The 23,062-nt window shown below is 36.7% G+C and overlaps 1 protein-coding gene across 1 annotated transcript in view; it reads right to left on the reverse strand.

Moving 5' to 3' along the window:
- Positions 1-11,660, reverse strand: part of MEGF9 (multiple EGF like domains 9) — a 108,752-nt gene extending 97,092 nt beyond the window's left edge. The window contains exon 1 of the mRNA XM_051979532.1: positions 10,898-11,660. Coding sequence (XP_051835492.1) covers positions 10,898-11,435 — 538 coding nt within the window. The 5' untranslated portion in view covers positions 11,436-11,660. The remainder of the gene's footprint in view (positions 1-10,897) is intronic.
- Positions 11,661-23,062: the final 11,402 nt, after the last annotated feature.

Below are 23,062 nucleotides of genomic sequence, written 5' to 3' on the forward strand. Positions count from 1 at the left end.
CTTCCAATTTGTACACAGTAAATATGTAATATTTTCTGAATTATTAAATATATAATTATATATAATATGATAATTCATATGCACATGTAAAAAAGTGGTGGTTATAAGCATCATATATAATAATGCTAAATTCTAATTTCTATTTACTACAGAATTCACTCAATTACCTCAGCAACCTATGGCAAAATGAAACCGATATCTTCTAAGATTTCCTTCCTTCAGCAACTCATTTTAAAGTTATTTATTATGGTCATAAGCCAGACTAGGGATGACTTGCATATTGTACTTATAGGTAGTACTTCTGTTCCACTTTGCAATTTAAACACTGGTGAGAGGTGGAGTAGAGGGGAAGGAAAGGAGACTTCTATAATCCGAACTCACATTTCCTTCTAAGACTAGATAGTCAATGAGACACTGATAGTCCAGTACTCTTAGACCAGGGAAGATAAGAAAGAAACTCATTGAAGGAGATGGGATGAGAGACAACTATATAAAGGTATATAGACTAATGGTCTCTGACTATTTTTTCAATAGAAAACCTACCTTACCTTTAAGACAGGAAAAAGTACCCAAGTAATTTTACAGCAGGGTTGGAGTTGAATGAGATTAACCAAAGATGGACAAGGGGCCATGTCAGTTTCCCACCACTTATAAAGATATAATCTTAGCAGATACTTCAATAATCTCCAGACAGATAAACTAAATGTAAAAAGATCATATTAATTTTTTTTTAAAGAAGTAAATTAGATGACAATACTTTTAGTTTGATGAATTAGGTACGAAGTCATAATCACATAAGGAATAGAGATTACACATATATACATAAATATATAGCTAAAAGCCATTACTATATAGATAGGTAATCAATAGTCATATAAAAAAATTCTAAATCACCAATAAGAAAAATGAAATTAAAACAATTTAAAGGCTTCACATTACATCTGTCAAATTGAAAGACATTTAAAAATGTAAATATTTAATAGTGGAATCAATGAAAATCTTCAATAGGAAGGCAACCATATTAATTCTCTTTTGATAAAACTGTAAATCCAAACATTCTGAAAAATTATTCAGAACTATGCAAGAAGAGTGATGAAATTATTCATACCTTTTAACTCAGTGATCCTACCACTCGATATTCCTCACAGATGTCAGAGTTGGATGAAGTATCAAAAAATTGTAAATAAAGTGAGTACCTAAAGCTAAAGGAATGGCTGAACAAATGTTGGTATATGAATGTTATGTAACATTCATAAGAAAAAATGACCAATATAACAACTCCAGAAAAACATAAGTCCCATATCAATAAAGCAGAACTGGAATACAATATCCATACCTATAAAAATGTAAGTAAAAACACTAAAAGAAAACTGAATTCAGAATAAAGGTAATATTCAATTATTCCCAAAGAATAATGTAACATACTTCCCTCTTTTCCAGAGAAAAGTGGGAGACTACAGGTATAATATGTTCTATGTAATATGTAAATATATAAAACATAAATATTATGTATAAGATATATGTTTATCACATTCCACATTATATCTAGATAACAAAATACTCAGATACAACATAATGTGTTTCACATACATATATACATATACAGACATATAAATATAAATACATATACAGAGAGAGTCCTAGATATAATCATGGTTCCTATTTTCTTACCTATTTTTATTTTTTTCAAGGAAGAGTTCCATAGAGAATTGGGTCAAATAATAAAGGTGGGATTTTTTTTTTTTAAGGAAGCATCTATTTATTAAAATATTTGTTTCTTTCAAGAAGTCCATATTCTTACCAAATGACTTACTTGTTTTAGTCTATTGCTATGTTAAACTGAGAGTTGTTTTGATTATTTTTTCTTTTAAAATTTTTTAATTTTTTCCCAATTATATATAATTTTTAAGCATTATTTTAAATACAATTTTGAGTTTGAGTTCCAAATTTTCTCCCTTTTTTTTCCTCCCTCCTTTCTAAGTAAGCAACTTAATGTAGGTTATATATGTGCAGTTATGAAAAACATTAACATATTAGTACTAGTATAAGAGAAAACAGAATTTAAAAAACTCCTCCTAAAAAGTAAAAATACTATGCTTTGATCTTCATTTAAGATAGTACCAGTTATTTTTCTGAATGTGGATAGCATTTTCCAACATAAATCTTTTGCAAATGTCTTTTATCACTGTATTGCTGAGAAGACCTATATCAATCATAGTTGATCATCAAACAATGTTGTTGGTTCTATGACTGGGTTTATATCCCAAAGAAATACTAATGAAGGGAAAGGGACCTGTATGTGCCAAAATGTTTATGGCAGCCCTGTTTGTAGTGGCTAGAAACTGGAAAATGAATGGATGTCCTTCAATTGGAGAATGGTTGGGTAAATTGTAGTATATGAATGTTATGGAATATTATTGTTCTGTAAGAAATGACCAGCAGGATGAATATAGAGAATACAGAATACATGAACTGATGCTAAGTGAAATGAGCAGAACCAGGAGATCATTATATACTTCAATAACGATACTGTATGAGGATGTATTCTGATGGAAGTGGATATCTTCAACAAAGAGAAGATCTAATTCAGTTCCAGTTGATCAATGATGGACAGAAGCAGCTACACCCAAAGAAAGAACACTGGGAAATGAATGTAAACTGTTTGCATTTTTGCTTTTCTTCCCAGGTTATTTTACCTTCTGAATCCAATTCTTTCTGTGCAACAAGAGAACTGTTCGGTTCTACACATATATATTGTATCTAGGATATACTGTGGCATATTTAACATGTATAAGACTGCCTGCCATCTGGGGGAGGGAGTGGAGGGAAGGAAGGGAAAAGTCGGAACAGAAGTGAGTGCAAGGGATAATGTTGTAAAAAATTACCCAGGCATATGTTCTGTCAATAAAAAGTTATAATTTAAAAAAAAAATGTTGCTATTATTATATACAACATTCTTCTGGTTCTGATCACTTCACTCAACAACTTCAGGTTTTTCTGAAATGTATCTACTCATCATTTCTCATAGAACAATAGTATTCCTTTATATTCCTATGCCACAATTTATTCAATCCATACCCAACTGATGGGCATCCCTTTAAGTTCCAATAATAATGGCATTTTTAAAAGGTAACAATAAAATTTAAAAGAAAAAATACCCACATCTATCTCTTATGCCTAGGGAAAAAGTTCGTTGTTTTAGGGGCCAATAAAATATCAAAGCATGATTGGGAGGACAAAAGAGAGTTGAGTGTAGGGAACAGGGCATAAGAATAGATAGGATAAAAATGTTCCATAATGTTACTAAACTGAACTGAATTGAATAGTACAATAAAAGTAAAATGAGGGCAGCTAATTGGTGCAGTGGATAGCCCTGAAGTGATGAGGACCTGAGTTCAAATCTGGCCTCAGACACTTGATACTTCCTAGCTGTGTGACCCCTGGGAAAATCACTTAACTTCAATTGCCTCAGCAAAAAATAAAATAAAATGATAAGTTAAGAAGAAAAAGAATCCTGAACCAGAAAAGTAATTTATTTCATTTCCAAGAAATAATAAGGTTTTGCATGAAGCTATCTATGTCTCAGGCATTAACATTACCATACCATAAATTGTAATGATCCTGTTTGTCTTTTAAAAGCACATCAAGCAGGATGCCATATGGAATCCAGTAAGGTAATTCAAATAATATTACCTGGGTGTCCAGGTAAGGTAATTTTCAAAATGTTTAGCTTATTTTTGCATAGGAATTTTTTTTAAATTTAAATAAGAGTACTTTTTTCCTTTTAAACATTTTTCATAAGAAATTTCATGTCCACTTATTAATAAGAATAACCTCTGATACACATATAAGAGAAATGCTGTTTATCTTTAGTAATAAATACTTAGATTTGTTTCTGTTTCCATTAGGAAAGGACTTTCATTATTCTTCCCTTGAAACATACTCAGTAGAAGTTGGGGGGAAAATCAGAATGTTAGCACTATAAGAGAGATATGGTGATTTCCCAAATACTGGAGTTTTAAAGAAGAAATTAGGTGACTAATGAGGAGATTTGTACTCAGATATGTTAGATTTCTGATGTCTCTTCTAGCTCTAAGATCTTATAATTCATTCTACAAATACTTAATAAGACTTAAAACCAAATCTTGGCACTGGGGGTGAAACAAAGTTGAGATAAACATGGTTCTTGTCCTCATGGAGCTTACATTTCAAGAGGGAGGAAAGCTATAAATACAGCCATAAAATATTACCCAATAAATAATTGTTTAGTTGAGATTGTGTCTCTATTTTGCCCATGTTGGAAGTTTAATGAAGTGCTTTTACAACCAGTTTATCCTCTTATGTAGGCTGAAGACCTATTGCTTCTTGGGGGTTTATCATATTGACACTAGCCTTTTCAGATACTAAATCACCTTTAGCCCTATTATAGCTCAGAATTCTTTAATTCAATCAATTCACTAGCTTCAGCCTCTCCCAGCAGCAGGGCTTATAGACATGCAAGACAACAGACATGATAAATACATTAGAGATATGTAAAACAAAATATGTGAGTCTTGAAGAAGAAGGTCATTACTCACTAGACATTCAGGGAAGATTTCCTGGAGAAGATGTTGTGTGTTAGACTTAAGAATTCATTAAGGAAGGAAAAAAAGACATTTTAGGCATAGGAAACAGCGTGAACAAAGCTCAGAATTAGGAGTTTTAACTTTACTTTTGAGGCAATCATGAACTATTGAGAACCTTTGAGTAAAAGAGAAACATAACTAAATCCATGCTTAAGAAAAAATTTTCTGGCAACAGCATGCAGGATGACGGGGATGGTGAGAGAGGAAGAATGGAAGAGGAGTTATAAGTCTGAAGATAAAATAGAGGATAGAGAAAATGAGTGGACAGCTGCAGTGATCCACATAGGTTCTAGTCTACGTCAGAGTGGTTAGAGTAAAAACAGAGTAAGGATGGAGATTCAAGAGATACCTCAAACTTGACAGATCTTGATATTGATTGCATATGAAAAGTAAGGGAGAGTGTTATAAACATGGAAGACAGAATAAATCAGAAGAAACAGGTTTAGAAAGGAAAGATAATATAGCATTAGAGGAGAAAATAATAGAACTAGAAGACCTCAGAAACCTTGCAGTTCAAGCACCAATAAAAGTGGAAGCCAAAACTTAGAAATATTCAATGTGCCTAACTAAGGTCATATAGATAGGAAGTGGCAGAATTAGGACTAGAACTTCGATATTCTGGATGCCTAGTTCAGGTCTCTTTCCACTACAGCAAGCTGTCATTTATGGCGTCATAGTTTAATAAGGGGTAGTTACTAAAAAAAATATTGATTACTCACAGATTGAACATATTCAAGGCCAAATGACAACACAGATCCCTTTATTAAAATATCTCCAATTAGGACATTATTCTAGGAAAATCTTCTTGAAAGAATGAGATATAGGAAATAGTAAATTGCCATGCAAAAAGATTATCTGCTTCCATAAAGAGCATGGGGGAAATTTATAGAACAAGACAAAAGATATGGGAAGAAAGGGAACAAATAAGATTTTAAAATGAGCGAGAAAGGAAGAAAACAAGATATACACAGAAACATAAGAAAAGAAATTTGGAAAAAGATTTCATTTCTTATATCAGCCTGGCTTGTGGCTTCATGGTATTGAAAGGAGTACTGTTATTCTTCTGATATAAATTAGCCATATGCAATATGAATTCCATACCATATTCATAGTGATAAGAAAATTGGTTCATTTGGGAAACTTTTTTTCACTGTGATTCTAATAGACTACATGCATGCAATCTTACAGCTTATAATCTTTATCCTATCCATTAAAAAAAAAAAAAAACTTTGTCTAAAATGATCACAGCAAAGAGGTAGTTAACTAGCTCAAGTAAGAAAAAGAAAAGTCAAAAGCTGTGGTTGAAAAAGATCAAGTCACTACAGCAGAGGAACCTATGTAATATCTCAGAATTGTCCAATAAAAGATTTTTCCTTCCCATAGCTAAACAAAAAGGCAATAGCAATGAAATAGACTGAAAGAATGCTAAGGAAATGTAAGGAAACTTAAGAGAATGCCAGCACACAGAAGAATATCAGAAGAGATGTTAGAGGGACAAGGGTTATTAAGTACTCCATGATGGCAGGGATCATTTTGTCTTTTTTCTCTTCATCCTCAGCTCCTAGCATAGAATTATGCACATTATTGTGTACTGAATTGTTGCAATGAAACTAGTCCAATCTTTCCTTTGGATAAAGAAGAAACTAAGGTCCAGAGAGGACGATATGCACTTGAATAAAAGTATGTATAATGTTTTTGGTTTTTTTTTAAGCCACTTCAACTGATATTCCTGTCTTTAAGGTAAAATTTTGAACTTTTATTTTAATTCTCTCTCTCTTCAAACTGGTCAATACAGAATTTACTAATAATAAGTTCTGTAACATATATTACTAATCAGTAAAATAGACAAAGTAATATTTGTCTTTCCTTTTTTATTGGGTGCCAGAAGATTGAGCTAATATCTGGTGCCAGATGCTGAGATTAAAATAATGAGCACTTTCTTTCTATTAATCTTAAGGAAAATCAACACACTAAAAGCTTAGTCATATTCTTACTATATATTGTAGTAGATGTGAGTTACCCACAAAATCTTATGGAAACATGATTCATCAAATTTCTGACAGTAACTTCCTAAGGTACTACTTTGACAAATGTTTAGGAGATTGAAGTATTTCAAGATTTGTGTGCACCTGTGCCAGTGATAACACACAGAAGATAGCCGTGGAAGGAAATTGAACCAGACCCAGAGTAAGATGACTATAAATGATGTTTTAATTCATCAAGGACCATAACAGAATCTCTTGAAAGGAAAACCAAAAACATTTATACATAGGTTTTTTTTTTTTGTTTTTTTTGGGGTTTTTTTTTTGTTTTTTTTTTTTTTTTTTTTTTTTTGGCATTATGGTCTACAAAATATCCTAAAACAGAAAAGAACTGGTAAGGACAATTATTTCGTAGGTCTAAAACTGAAAAACTAACTAGAGATTTCAAAAATTAAACTCTCTAAGAGTCACTATTTTCAATACAAATTTCCTTCCCTTTTTCCTATGACAATATGTTTACTTGAGAGCTGGCAGGTACTTTAGAACATAGAATGCTCATTATCTCCTTGTTCTTAGGGTCTTAACATATTTTTCAGTTATTAACGACCTCTTCTAAAACTCAGCCTCAAAAGCAAAGTTGTAGGGAATTTTAGGACAAAATTAACATTTCCAGCACAGATAAAAAGGGCTTGCATTTTTAGACCTTTTATCTGAGTATTTCTGCCACACTATGCTCATATGACAGTATTTAGGTTTCCAAACCCTGGAATTTTAACCCCAGCATAGACACAGATTTCTTTCTTGTAACTCAAGTCACAGATAAATAATTTTAATGATTCTGGCTACATGATGGCCTGCAAATAATCTAAAAACTTTAATACTCAGAGACTGTGATAGCTTATTACTTTCTATCCTTCACTCCTATACCACCTAAATTCACATTGTTCTAATCTCCACAGTAGCATTTCCCTAAGAAGACACAATAACCTGTTCTGACTTGCCCTCAGATTTGTCTTATAAAAAGATCTTCCATGTTCACAGAATTCAAGCATTCATAATTTCATCAGTAGCTTCTCACTCTGACCTGAAAGGTAGCCTAGTGATTATTGTCTTCTAGCATCAAAGCCTTCAACTTTCCCTTCTCAAATGTACAAACTAGTCTGATGTTTTTGCTCTGGTAGGAAGAGAATGGTGTCTACTGGATGAGCAATTAGTTTCAGTTTGCAGAGTAGTGTCCCAGGAAATATAAGGAGATCCTAACTGAGGAGCTCTTAGCTATAGGCTTAAAGGAAAGAATCTCTCATTGAATCATAAGTGCAGCTTCAAAACCTAAAAACAGTTTTGTAAGAATATCACTAATGGCACGGAGCCCTAACAGGAATAAATATCAGTCTCAGCTATCTTTCCAAAGCCAGGGAAACAAACATTGCAAGCCAAACAAGTTTCCTTGACTTGAATCAAAGATTTCTCTTCAAACAAAGGCAGTCGAGAGTTATGCTATCAGAAGCAGATCACTGAGCAATCTCGGGCATTCTCTCCTCAGAAAAGTCAGTACCTGACTACATTACTTTCTAGTTGGAACTAAGTCTGCTAACCTGACTCAAGTGTTTTCAGCATTGAGACTTTGGTACATGTACATTATTTCAGCATGAAGTATATATGCAGAAATGCATAGTTTGTAAAGCATTGTCAGAGGAGGACTACTGGAGATTCATTATGGGTGATTTAGATTGATTTAGATTACTTTAGAAAGTATTTTCACAAGAGTAAAAGAAAAAGAACTAAATCGAGAGGACATGGGTTCACACACTAGCTTTACAATTTACAATGTAAAAAGTTTTTACAATTTTAGGAAGTTGAAATTTACAAAAAGTTTAGTAAATTGAGTATTATTTACCTATGTATTTTTGGGCAAGTCACTTCATCTCTCTGGGCCTCATATTCTTCATCTTTAAATGGGGTTGTTGGACTAAATGATTGAGGTAAACCTTTAAATTCTACAATAATAAACTTCAAAGGAGGCTTTTAGATACCACAAAGGATAAAACACTGAACTTCCTGTCAGGAAGATCAGGGTTCAAATCCTATCTCAGAACATTTACTAGCTATGTGACACTAGACAAAATCACTTAACTAATCTCCTTTAGCCTTACTTTCCCAATTCACAGGGTAGTAGGAAGGATTAAGAGATTGCATAAGTGAAATGTTTGGCAAACCTTAAGGCCCTATGGGTATCCCCTTTTGTAACTGAGGAAACAGAAATGCAGAGAGAAGGCAAATTGATTCATCCAAGATTATAGAGTAAGTGGCAGAACCCAGACATAGAACCAGTTTTTCTGACGGTTTAGCTTTGCTTTCAGATAATAGCTAATATCTTTTATTTATATAGTACTTTACAGTTAGTTGCAAGATGCGTTCCAAAAACCTGAGAATTGAATACTACCAAAAGTATGTGAAATCTATCAGGTTTTTTAGATGAAAAACATATCCATACATATCCAGAAGCAAAGTTTGCCCAAAGTTTCACCAAAAAAGTCATCCAACTATAAGCATGCTGGGAAAAAAAAAAAAAGCTACATAAACCAACCTAAGCTAGTTTTATCATTCTTCCTCTTGGAATACAACAAACTAGAAAAGAGAAATTTTCAAGGGTGAATAAAAATGTATAATCTGATTTAGATTAATATCCCCAAAATACAAGGCAAGACTTTGATCTGACATATGCCTATCCCACAAGTAAAAATTCTAATAGGGCAAATTTATGAGAAAAAAAAAGTTTAAATAATTCTACAATTACACTAGCAGTTAAGGGCAGAAGTCTTATTTAAAGTCATCTTGGATAATAACTTTAAAGTTATAATTCACGTGTTCAGGTTCACTTCTACCTTTGGACCCCAGACACCAGAAAACTTAAGCTCAATTCTTGGATCTAGATTGTATTTCTGAAATTTATTAGTTGCAAGATCTCTGACAAATCACTTAAGTTTCCTGTGCCTCAGTTTCTTGTCTGCACATAAGGGGGCTAGACTGACTTATGACATCTCTTCCAAATCTAACTCTATGATTCTATGATCTTAAAATGTTTTAAGTAATAGGATTTCTATAATATCTTCTTTGACCATCATAAAAAAATTTTAGTTTACAACATGGATTGAAAAAATGTCATTTATGACATATGTAAAGCACTTTAAAAATGCAGAACTAAAAAATATAAACTACTATTATCAAAAGTAAAACCTAAACACCCAGGTTTTTCGAAAAATGTTGATTCCTATTTATATTTCTACTCAGGAAAAGACCAAATTAGATAAACCTGTGCCTTGGAAAGGCAAGGAGGGAGGGAAAGAAAGAACATAAAAGATTTTTAACCTTTTTTTTTTTTTTTTTTAGTGTCTTCAACCTAGATAGTGTGCTATAATTTCCCCTATAATCAGCTCACAGATCTCACAAGATCTACCCATGTCATTGGACAACTTGGACCCCCTATGGTTTTTATTCTATGAGTAGTCTCTACCACTGTTTGTAAACAAGATTCTCTCAATGTTTTCTCCACCAGTCACATGCAGATCCAAAGTTTAGATAAACAAAAAGCAGAATAAGAAAACTAAACTAAGAGCTTTAGAGGTCCTGGATACACAACTTTTCACCAATAGAGCAAAGAGATTTTTTGTAATTTATTTTTCTTTTCTGCAAAAGAGACCGTGCTAACTCAATCAAAATTCATGAACCAAAAGTTTGCCCCGTTTCAGCGTCTGAGACAAAAGCGTAAGAACTACTGGTGGGAATAAATGCCCTGCATCTTTCACATCCTCACTAAGGTAAGTGGCCCAGAAAGGCTGAAACTACTCGCTGGGCCAGGAGAAACCGAAGTTCCCTTGGGTTTCCAAATCATTACCACCTTAAAAGCTTTGAGGATAAGCGATAATAAATAATCCTTAAAAAATCAAGACCATTTATCCAAAGGCCAAAAGAGATAGACGAAAGGTCGGGAAGGTATTACTTATGGTCCTTCCACACGACCTCTTTCTTTTTGAGACGAAAAAACATGGGGAAGATTAAGATAGCTCCTCTTCTCTCTGCTTTCCCTGAACCCATTAGAAGGATTGAGGACAGGACCCTGATAATCTTGGGGTGGAAGGCCAAGAAGCCGCTCTAAACCAGCTTTGGGGAGGGGAGCAGCACGAGTGTAAAAATGCGGGGTGACACCTGCCTTAGTTGGGGTAGGGAGAGAACCCAGCTCTCCCCAAAGGGGGAGGGGAGAGAAGAGGGTGGGGCGGGGCGGCTACTCACCTCTGGGCGTGGGGCTGGCGAGCTTACCAGGCTGGTACGCAGGTGGGGTGGGCGAGGGGCTGCTCCAAAGCACTGAAGGGGTCAAGGTCAGGGTCGCGGTCTGGGTCGCAGCCACAGTCTGGGTCGTCGTAGTCAAAATCAAAGTTGGGGTCGGGGTCAAGACCTGGGGAGCTGTGGTCAGGGAGCTGCCTGGGCCCGTGGGAGCAGCCTCTGTCCTTCGGGGAGTGGGCTCCGGCTCGAGCTCAAGGGGCTCTTCTGCCGCGGGGCTGGTGGCCGCGTAGACTGTAATGGGGGCGTGACTGACCGGCTCCTCCACCTGCTTCGCACCACCCCGGTCCCGTTCCCCGTCACCGCCGGCGTCGGCGGCTCCGGAGGGGGGAGGCGAGGGGGCGCGGTCCAGTCCACTCGCGGGGGTTGGGACAGTCCCGGCGGCAGAGGCAGCGGGGGAGGCGAAGGCTGAGGCGGGGACCGAGGTGGCGGCGGCGGCCACGCAGCAGCAGAGCAGGGCGATGCCCCCCAGGCTGGGCAGGCTCCTCATGGCGCGCGCGGCAGCGGCGGCCCCGACCGGTCATTCATTCAGTCAGGCGGTCACTCGCGCTGGAGGTAAGCGCGACGTCCGGCTCCGAGACCAGCCGAGACGACTCAAGCCTAGAGACCGGAATGCAAAAGGAGACAGAGACGAAGACGCCGCCGCCCGCAGCCGCACCATCCCTGCCTCCCGCCCTCCGCCTCCCTCTGACAGGCGGCCGGCCGGGCCGGCGGGCGGGTGGACCTGGGAGGAGGGCGACGTAACGGACGGCTCCACCCCCTCTCCGGAATCTACGAACCCTCAAGACCAATCCTGGGCCACTCTAGACCACGTGACGACTCCGCTTCCCGACCTCTTTGTGCCCTGACTACCAATCAAAGGAGGCCGGGAGCGAAAAGAGGAAGGGGGAGAGCGTCGGGAGCGGGGGCGGGGGTTGGGAGGCGCGAGCTCGAGCTCGAGCTCGAGCTCTAGCATCCCCGGCCAGCGGTGGATGCGGCTGCATTGTTCGTTGAGTGAGCGAACGAGCAGCGGGGCGCGAGCTCCCTCCCTTCCTGCCGGGCGTACGGGCTGCAAACAAAGAATGCACCCCCAAGTTCGTTGTTTTCTAACTCCGGGTGCGAGCAGTGTATTGTGATGCCCGTAGTTCCTTTTAACTAGCCAGTCTGGCCTAGGGTAGGGATTGTCAAGTGTTTTTCTCTTCCCATACAGACACACACCCCCTTTCGTTCTTAACACGCTGAACAATGGGGTGGAGGGTGAGGAGCGCTGGGTCAGCAGCCCTAGCTGCTATTTGCCTCTCAAAGGGCGGTCTTTGGATCCCTGCAATATCCCAGAACACTCAGGCAGCTCCGGGATTCAGAGAATATGCTAAAAGGCATGAGATGGAGACCAGCCTCTTCTGGGGAGGCAAAGGATGTCCCAGTTCTGAATGAATAGGAGCACAAAGATCTGTCTAATTTCGTTAAACTGAAAGCAGTTATTACATGATCCCAGGAAATTAGCACCTCATGATAACACAACAGTTCACTTTTCAAGCTATTTTTACAGTATTTTTTTCACAACAATGTTAATGAGAATACAAGTACGGTTATCGTCAGTATTTAGCAGATGAGGAAACGGAGGTATTTAAGGAGGTGTAATGGCTTCTCCAAGGTCACATAACTAGAATCAGAACTGAATTTGAACCCAGGTGTCCTAACTCTCAAGTCTAGTGCTCTTTCGTGTATTCTACAGTATCTTGCAAAATTACCAGCTTTTGCAGGAAGAGTCAAGTTCTAAGAACTCACTGTAGAAAAAACTGTGTATTTGGAGTCAGAGAACTTGATTCCAGTCTCTGCTGCTTGGTATCTGTAAGATCTTGCCCAAGTACTTCTATGGACCTCAATTTCCTCATCTGTAAAATAAGAAAATTAATCTAAATGATTTCTGAGGTTCCTAGGAAGTGCATGTAGACAGTTTCATGGGCTGAAAAAGGTATTCAGACTATAAGGCCTGTTTCTCTACCCAGAAGGGCTAAACTTCCTTCCACCCCAATCCCATCTCCATCCTCATTCCCAATTATACTGTTGATGGAAACTGGTGATTTTCTTGCTTCTAATGCTCAGAAGTCTCTACTTCTGAGTTACAATGCACACAAAAGAATAAAGATGAAAAAGAATTATCATCCTTTCTCCTCCTTCTTAAATGGTGACTCCACATTCTAGTAAGAAATTCCTTTAAGAAAGAAACCTTTCCTTTGAGGACTCAAGGTATGTGACCAGGACAGATCCCATGTCTATTTTGCTTCATACAGGTAATAAAGTATAGAGGAAAGTACAAATAATATACTAGAAAATGGAGAATGAGGTTCTAATTTTACTCTACCAGGAATTGTGAGACACGAGTCACTCTTTCAAATCCTTCCCCTGTAAACTGAGAGGGCTGAATGAGATGATTTCTAAGAGCCCTTATAGCTCTTAACCATCTAAAAATCACTCAGACTCTACTACCTTACTTAATAGCATTGGATGTGTATAATACATCAAGGTGTGAGAGGTGTGTTTCAATTGAAAAAGCTCATCTAGAGATCTGAGCTCTCCCAGGCTCTACCACCAACTCAGTTCTGTGACCTTGGGCACATCAATTCATCTTTTAAAAAGAGGTTTTCCAATTAGTTAAATGGAGCAAATATCTTCCTTCTATTCTTTACAGAGCTATTGTATGGATAAATTAGATCATATCTGTGGCAGGTGCTGAGCTCCTGCAAGAAGGGAAGAATAATATTTCTACATGTTTCCGTTCAAAACCAAACATTGTCTTCAGAAGAAAAAAAAATTTAAATATTATCATTATGTGTTGCTTATACTTCTATTTTAAGATATAATTATTTCATTCATTGGACATTTATCGAGTACTTAGCATGAAGTACATCATCAGTCATACTAGGTAATATGGAATTTACAGAGCTGAATAAGATATGAAGTAGAATGTTGGAAATAAAAGAGGGGAGTCAAGTTAAGAAGTGTCTATTAAGCACTTACCCTATGCCAGGCACTATAGTAAGTACAAGGGAGACAAATACAAGCAAAAAGAAAGATCTTACTCTATTCTCAAGGACTTTACATTCTAATGGAGAAAGACAAAATATAAAGAAACAGAAGCAGATGGAACATGGTGCCGAAATAGAAGCAGAGGCAGGAGAGAAATGAAGGCTAGCTAATCTGGGGCCTTTATTAAAATAGGGTTTCTGGGAGGAACTCATCAGTGAGAAGAGGCCAGTGGAGAGAAGAAATACTCCAACCACAGGGGACAAGGGAAGTTCCAAAGTGAGAAGTCACTGTTTGGTAGTTCAGTGAAAGTAAGCTAGAATACAGTATCATTTGAACTAGAACTTGAAGGAAGAGGTATGATTTTATCCCGCAGAGATTCAGGAAGTTGTTTAATCTTGTCCCAATTCTTTGTTTCCTCATGGACAGTTGCATGCCTTGCCCTTCTTTCCTCTACTATCTCCCAAAGTCTGTCCAAGCTCATGTTCATTGTTTCCATGACACTAACTTTTCATCTTATTCTCTGCTGTCCCCTTCTCCTTTTATCTTCAAAATTTTCCAAAATCAGGGTCTTTTCTAAAGTCCTATCTTTTAGGACTAAGTAGTCATTGTATTTAAGCTTCAGCTTCAGTATTTGTCCTTTCAAAGAACAGTATGAATAAATTTAAAGTATTGACTGATTTGATCTTCTTCCTTTCCAAGGTACTCTTCATCACCACAATTTGAAAGCATTTATTCTGTGCTGCTTATGGACCCACTTTTACAACCATATATTACTATTGGGGAAAAAAAATCACTTTAAATATATGGACTTTATTTTTTGGCAGGGTGAGGTCTCTGATTGTTAGTATGCAGTCCAGATTTGCCATAGTTTTCTTCCCAGGGAACAAGTATCTTTTAATTTCATGACTGCAGAAATCGTAGGCAGTGATCTTTAAGCCCAAGAATATAAATTCTGACATTGCTTCTATTTCTTCTCTCTCTGTTTACCAGGAATTGAAAGAACCAACTACCATGATCTTAGCTTTTTTTTTTTTTAATATTAAGGTTTGAGCCAACTTTTTCATTCTCCTCTTTCACCCTCATCGAGAGGCTCATTAATTCTTCTTCATTTTCAGTCATAAGAGTGGTATCACTTGCACATCTGAGATTGTTAATATTTCTTCCATCAACATTAATTCTGGCTTTTAATTCATCCAGCTATGCATATAAATTAAATAAATAAGATGATAATATAAAGCCTTGTCATACTCCTTTCTCAATCTTAAACCAAACAGTTCTTTCATTTTCAGTTCTAACAGTTCTAACGCTTCTTGTCCCACATACAAGTTCCACAGGAGACAAATAAGATGATTTAGTATTCCCATCTCTTTGAGGACTTGCCATATGTTGTTGGTATCTTCACAAAGATTTTAGTGTAGTCAATGAAACAGAAATAAATGATTTGTTTTTGTTTTCTGGAACTACTATGCTTTTTCCATAATCCATCAAATGTTGGCAATTTGGTCTCTAGTTCTTCTGTCTCTTTGAAAACTAGCTTGTATTTGTTATAATTCTCAGTTCATATATTGTTCAAACTTAGCTTACAAAATTTTAAGCTTGCTCTTACTAGCATGTGAGATGCAGGAGGAGATTCAAATGCAAGATATAGCAAAAACACAAAAAGATATTGAATAGAAATGGGAAAGAATAAGAAGCAATAAAATATAATAGAAAAAAACACTAAATTTTGAATAAAAAGATCTGTATTCCATTCTTGATTCTGCCATTGAATACCTGTGTGACTTTGGGCTAGTTTCTTCATGGGGAGGGAGTGGAAGAGGGTGGTAATGAAGTGAGGAAGTGATGAAGAGGAAAGCAGGGAGGGGGCCTCAATTTTCTCATAAATTGAGGGGTTATGAAAAAATAAAATCAAAGTTCTACCTAGTTCTAAATCCTCTATGACCTCAGGCCTTGTTCCAGAAGCAATGAGTAATTTAGTTGACTGGAGCATAAGATACATACACGAAGGCATTTGGAATAATGTCCTGCTTCCAACCTGACCCCCAAAACCAATTTTCAAACAACTCTTGTAGAGAAGGGGTTCCAACTTTTCCCCAACTCCCTCCATCCCCACTACACACCAATAATAACCATGGAATTTCTCCCATGTGTACAGCCAAAGCCCTAGGAATAGTAGCATCTCATTTCCTCAGCCTTCTCACTCTACTTCTAGGCTACTGCTAGCATTCATTATCTATGGGAGCAATCCTTATGGAGATTCAACCTTGCAGGTGCTGCAGTTCTTGCTTCCTCAGAAGCAAAAGATACTAAGTTTTTAACAACAAAGACCCTGACATTCTTCAAATGATTCAACATCAGAAATAGACATGATTTTATCAATAGAAATGGCATTAAGAAGATGTTAAATTCCTGTCAGTTTTGCTGCTGGGTCTTAAAGACCACAATGCTTTTTGAACTACTTGCAAATAAAAACATCCTATATATGTTTTCTCCCCTAGAAGGTGATCTTTTTCCATTTTTTCATTTTCATCCCCAGCAATTATAGCACAATGCTTTATACATAATAAGTCTTCAATAAATACTTTTTCATTGATTCAATCATTTGGTGAGTAATGAGGTAATGAGGTACTGTTAAAGAATTTTCAGCAAAGAAAGGTCATATATTAGAACTATTAATCTGGTGATGGCATGTAAGATGCACTGAATAAGAAAGAAACCACTTTAATGGTCAAGGTAAGAGGTAATAAGAAACCAGCCTAGAGTAGTGACAGTAGGAATAGAAAGAAACTAATGATTTGTTAGGATAAGGCAGACCATGAGCCCTGGAAATACATGACAACATAGGAAAGTTTATGCTGAATCTGTATTCCCCACTGAAATGTAAGTCATGTTAAATTCAATAATGGTTATGAAGTCAAACATAAAATGAAACCAACTAATAACTCAATTCCATATTCTAAGGATTGGGTTAGCGCCTATTTATACGGTGTTTTAATACTTTCCTCATAACAGCCTTATGAAGTTGGTTGCACAAGTATTACTGTTTCTATTTTACAGATGAATAAACTAAGGTTCAGAGAACCTTAGTCTCTCAAAATGTAACAAGCACATATGGTAAAAACCTGATGCAACAGTGAACAAGGTAAACATTAATCATGTTATCCAGCACCAGAATTATAACAGAGTCTTGCTATACTTATGAAGTTAAAAACAAATTTGGTTTAGTAAAGACTACTAAGAACATTAACGAAGACTGGCACATAGAGTTCAATTTTTAAAATTATTTGCTTCAATAAAATGAAGCCACAATTCATTAATTTGAGACTTATTCTTTACCTCTCTAGTTTTCGAGTAAATAGTTGTCACCATCATCATTCTTATCCTGAAGAAAAAATTTCACACACATGTCATTTCCTTATCATTTTTTTTTTCAAAAGGTGTGTCCCGTGCAATGATAGGTATTTCTGGGAAGACCTGCAAATATGAAACATAGTTCCTGTCCTCAAAGGAAGGGAAAGGGAATAGGTATTTATTAAGCACCTACTATGTAGCAGATATTGTGCTAAGTTATTTACAAATATTTGATTTTTATGACAACTGGGGTAGCTGTTATTATTATGCCTAATTTACACTTGAGGAAAGTGAAGTAATCAGAGGTTAAATGATTTGCCCAAGGTCATTCAGCTAGTATTTATCTGAGGTCAACTTTGAACTCAGGTCTTCCTGGCTTCAAGCCTAGTGTTCAATCAGCTGTACTATCACTGCACAGAAGAGCAATATAGAAGCAATACAAGGAGTTTAAAGTTGGGAAACAAAAATTAGAGAACAAATGGATGCTTTTGACACTGAGTACAATGTATGTAGATCCAGTTCAATTCAGTAAATGTTTTGTAATATTCTGGCTGCAGAAACTATTGTTGGTAGAATTTAGGAGAAACAATCCCAAGCTTTGAAAGCAGGAAAGGAAGCAGTGAGATCCCCAACATTAGTTTTTAAATGGAAAGTGAATAACTATAGAAGGGATTTATGTTTAGGTATGAGTTGCACTAAGTGATTTGAGGTCTCTGCCATCTCTAAGATACTTTGATTTCTCTGTTGGACATATAATTGAATCCTGATATGAGCAAAGGTTTGGGCTACAAAGTTTGATAATTCCTAGCCCCTACCCTCATGGAGTTTACCTTCCAGGGGATTAAAAACCTAAACATAGATGTCCTTATTACAGAACATTCTATGTCTATGATAAGGGCATCTATGTTTATGTTTTTAAGAGTACTAGAGAGAAAGAATGAAAAGTGCTAGGTATAATTGAGAGGAGGAAATCATGGAATACCTCAAATATAATCTTGTACCTAAGATTCCGAGTTTTTACTCAGATAGTTCAGATTCAGCTCCATTGTGGGCTGAATTTTTGAATACAGCTAAGGTATGGCAGGTAGAATACTAGACTTGACTCAGGAAGACTTAAGTTCAAATCCTGCCTTACACACTTAACAGTTGTGTGGCCTTGGGTAAGCCATTTGATCTAGGCATCTAAGTGGATGAGTGGCCTTGAATCAAAAAGGCTTGAGTTCACATTTGACCTCAGACACTTATTTGCTGTGTGACCCTAGGAAAATTTACTTAATTTCTGTCTGCTTCAGTTTCCCCAACTATAAAATTGGAATAATAAAGCACCTGCCTCCCAGAGTTGCTGAGATCAAACAAGATATTCATAAAGCATTTAAAACAGTGCCTGACACATAGTAAACACTTAATAAATGTTTGTTCCCTTCTCCTCTTATCTTCAATTTCTTAATCTGTGAAATAAGAGGTTAGGATTAGACGGCCTCCAAAGTACCTATCCACTCTGATTCTTTCTATGGTTTTGTGACTTCCTTCAAGAGATGCCATTTGAGTTGAGTCTTAACAGATGGGTTGAAAATTGGCAAGCAAAGAAGGAGAGGGCATTTCTGGTCAAGAGTACACTATAAGAGGCAAAGGCACAGGGGAGGGAATGCGTAGGACATGTGCTAGAGGCAAACAGTGATAGTCAAATTTGGTTGGACTGTGAAATATACTGAGAAGAATCATAAGAGACAATGCATGGTGTAGGTTTATCACCTTCTTTTAAAGCTGGAAGGGAATTAATAGATCATCTGATTTTCTTATTTTATAGGTGAGAAAACTGAGACAGTGGGAAATCAGTATAGTGCTAAGTGCTGAGGATACAAAGAAAGGCAAATATAGTCCCTGTCATCAAGGAGCTCACAATCTAAGGAAGACAATGTGAAAATAATTCTGTATGAACAACCATACAGAAGAAAAATTGGGAGTAATCAGCAGAAGTAAGGTACTGGAATTAAGAAAGGCTTTTTTTTTTTTCCTGAGGCAATTGGGATTAAGTGATTTACCAAGTGTCACACAGCTAGGAAGTATTAAATGTCTCAGGCTGGATTTGAACTCAGGTCTTCCTGTTTTCAGAACCGGTGCTCTATCTACTGTGCCATCTAGCTGCCCCAAGAGAGGTTTCTTATACAAAGGTAGTATTTTAGCTGGGACTTGAGGGAAACCAGGGAAACCCAGTGTGACAGTGAGTGATAAGAGTCCAGAGCTAGAACTAGATTCTCCTAATTCTAAAAACTGTTTTCTTTCCATTACATTATGTTTGTTTTGGTTTGTTTTGCTTTTGAGATTGGGTCTCCCTAACTCACCTAGGCTGAAAGTGTAGTAGCCACTCATAGACCCAATCCTATGGCTGAGAAGCATGAAAGCTTTGACCTACTTTGTTTCCAACTTGGGCCCTTTGCCCCTCCTTAAGCAATCTAGTGGTCCCTCTGTTTTCTATAATTTATCAAACTGGTGCCAGACTTAGTGTTGACAACCAATCAGGTCAACCCAGTGCAGCTCAGAACTCTAGAGCTCAAATGATCCTAAAGCCTCTGCTTTTCCAGAAGTAAGGATCACAGGCAGGGGACACCACACTCTGCACCATATTTCTTTTTCTATGTATATGAGTGTGTACCATATATTTATATAAAACTGTCCAAATGAAAAGCCATTCATCTTCCTGCCACTTCTAGCCTTGAGTCTTCCTGATTTTGCCCTACAAAGGACAATCCCTTTATATTAACAGTTTTTATCAAGTGAGGTGATCCTCAGCTGTTCTGCCCAACCACGTGCTTCCTCAGTTAATATTTACCCTTTTATCTTCCTGATATTTGCAAAATGCTGGATCAGCTGTGTCCATGCTTTATCAGAGGTTCCCTATTGAACAAGAAAAGCTGATGCAGCTCTGGTACAGTGTGTGCAGTAAGTATCCCTTATGCCTGAAGTGATGACTGAAAATTTGGCTATAGGGGAAAATCTGGAAGGGCAATTGGATTTAGATTCTAAAATCATGAAGCAGAGTGCTAAATGGACTGCTGGAAGTCAGGAGGGTCAGAGCCCTGCCTCCAAGCAAGTATTATCTTTTCCTGGGTTCCCTGATATGTGATCCCAAGTAATTAACCCATAAAATCCACAGATGTACTTTTATATGTTGAAATCCCTTTAGAAATAGATAACAGTTGATATTTTTCAACAGCTACTAGGTCACAGAACATAAAATGTGAAAGATAGAAAGAATTTAGAAAGTATAATCCCCAAATGATAAGTTGTTGTTTGGTTATGTCTAACACTTTGTGATCCCATGTGGGATTTTCTTGGCAAAGATATTTGAGTTTGCCATTTCTTTCTCCAGTAGATTAAGTTAAATGACTAGCCCAGGATCACATAAAGTAAGTGTCTGAAGGTGAAGTTGAATTTAGGTTTTCCTGAAATGAAACCCAGGGGTCTATTCACTGAGACATCTAGCTGCCTTGAAAAGTTGTAAGGAACCTTAACGACCATTTAGTTTGAAGAATTAATATTTATAGATTAGGTCCAAAGAAAAGAAATGACTTAAAATCAAAGTACCTATAGGATTAAGACCTGAAAGATATCAATGATTATCTAGTTCAGTACTTATATTTAACCACTGAGAAAACTGGTCCAGAGAAATATATTGAATTGGCCACAGTCCCTTCAATCTGTAGTGTTAAACTCAAGTAGAAATAAGGACCATTATACTATACATAAAGATCCCTGTGGGCCACATATTGACTTAGAAAACCACATATTGTATTTTTTATTTTGTTAAATATTTCTCAATTACCTTTTAATCTGGTTCTGGCCCCACTTGGGAGCCATGTGTTTGACATCTCTGACCTAGATAGTAAATAGCATAGCCAGGTCCAAACCCACTTTTTCTGACTTCACATCTACAAGGTAAATAGATAAGTGGCAGAACCATAACCAGAACCTCTTATCAGAAAATACAGAAAATATTTTCTGATTCTTCATCAGGTTCATTTTCCAGTACATCATATTACTTCTTTCATCATTCCCAAGATCTTATTAAACTATAAATAATTTCTAAATAATTAGAAACAATGCTTCCAACACCTCATCAACTTTAAAAATAGATGTGACCCATAAGAAAGATTAGAATAGAAACATTGGTCCTCCACATATCAAAAAATTAGAAAGATATCTCTGATTGGTATCCCACATAAAGGGGTCATCTTTAATCTCTGGGGCAGGAGATCCTTGGCTCCAGCAGAACTGATCCCACTGCCTATCTCCTGAACACACTATACATATTTGTTCCCATAGTTCCTCCTGCCTAGAAGGTCCACATTCCTACTCTTTCTTTCTCAAAATCTTCCCTTTCCTTTAAGGTCAACTCAAGTCCCAGTTCTTTCAAAAAGCCTTAATATTATCTCTTTTGATCTCCTATAGCACAATTGTCTTCGTGATTCATGTCATTTACTAACTTTTATCACTAGTTGTGTTTAAATATATATGACCTATCACCCAGAACTGGCTTGAATCCTGCTTGAGAACAGGGACAATGTCTTATGCTTCTTTGTTCTGTTATCTTTTCAGGTGCTAATGTCCTATCTTTCAACATTCTTTTTTTTTTCCTTTCTAAAAATCCTTCTCCCCCTCCCCCCCATCTAGGTTCTAGGATTCTTTCTAATTCTAATGCTCTGAGTTATAGTCAAACTTTCTATTATAAAGAACCTTCAATGGCTAGCATTCCATGTGCTAACACTTTACTGTATTTCCCTTTCTGGTTTCATGGAAACAACCAGAGTGAACAGTTTCTGGAACTACCCAAAGCCTCACTTCATGTTTCTGTACTAGCAGCCATAGTTAAATACTAGGAGTGCTATGTTTTGCAATTGACTTCAATGATCCATTGACCTTCTATTAAAATGTCTGCCCAATTTGTTTGGTGGGGAAATACTGTGGGTGTGTTTATAGGCAACACACCTGCTCTATGGAATCTTGGTAAGATGATGACAGGAAGTAAGACACAATGTGGAACTCTAAGCCTACTGCAAAGTGATGTTTAAAAATAACAATGTCAAATGTTAAAGTGACACTTTTAAATGTTTCTGCTATTAAAAGAAACACAATGAATTGTCATATTTGTATTTCTGTGCCTAACACATGCGAGGTGCTTTATGAATGTCTATTGATTAAATTGTTTAAGTGTTCTTGAGGATCCTCCTCAGGGGAATATAGCCAGTAATGGTGATACAATCTAACAATTCTAGATCAGCAAAATTGTACTAAATGCTATATAGAGAGCAAAAAGTTAAATGGGGGGAAAGAATAATCATTTATATAGGGCCTACTTTGTGTGGGGCATTGGGCTAAGTACTTTTTTTTAAAACAAATTTCTTATTAGGGGATGATTCAAGTCAATGCCAATAGATTTGGGATGGAAAGTGCTATCCACATCCAGAGAAAGCATTATGAAAACTGAATGTGGATCAAAGCATAGTAACTTCACCTTTTTTGTGTTGTTATTTGTTTGCTTTTTTCCTTTCTCCTTTTTTTCCCTTTTGATCTGATTTTTTTTTTTTTTTACTCAGCTTGACAAATATGGAAATGTGTTTAGAAGAATTGCACACAACCTGTATCAGATTGCTTGCTATCTTGAGGAGAAACATTTGGAACTTGTGTTTTGAGAAGAGGAATGTTGAAAACTATTTTTGTATGTATTCAGAAAAATAAAATACCATTTAAAAACACAAA

The sequence above is a fragment of the Antechinus flavipes genome, chromosome 2 (assembly GCF_016432865.1).
Source record: "Antechinus flavipes isolate AdamAnt ecotype Samford, QLD, Australia chromosome 2, AdamAnt_v2, whole genome shotgun sequence".
In the NCBI taxonomy this organism is placed as follows: Eukaryota; Metazoa; Chordata; class Mammalia; order Dasyuromorphia; family Dasyuridae; genus Antechinus; species Antechinus flavipes.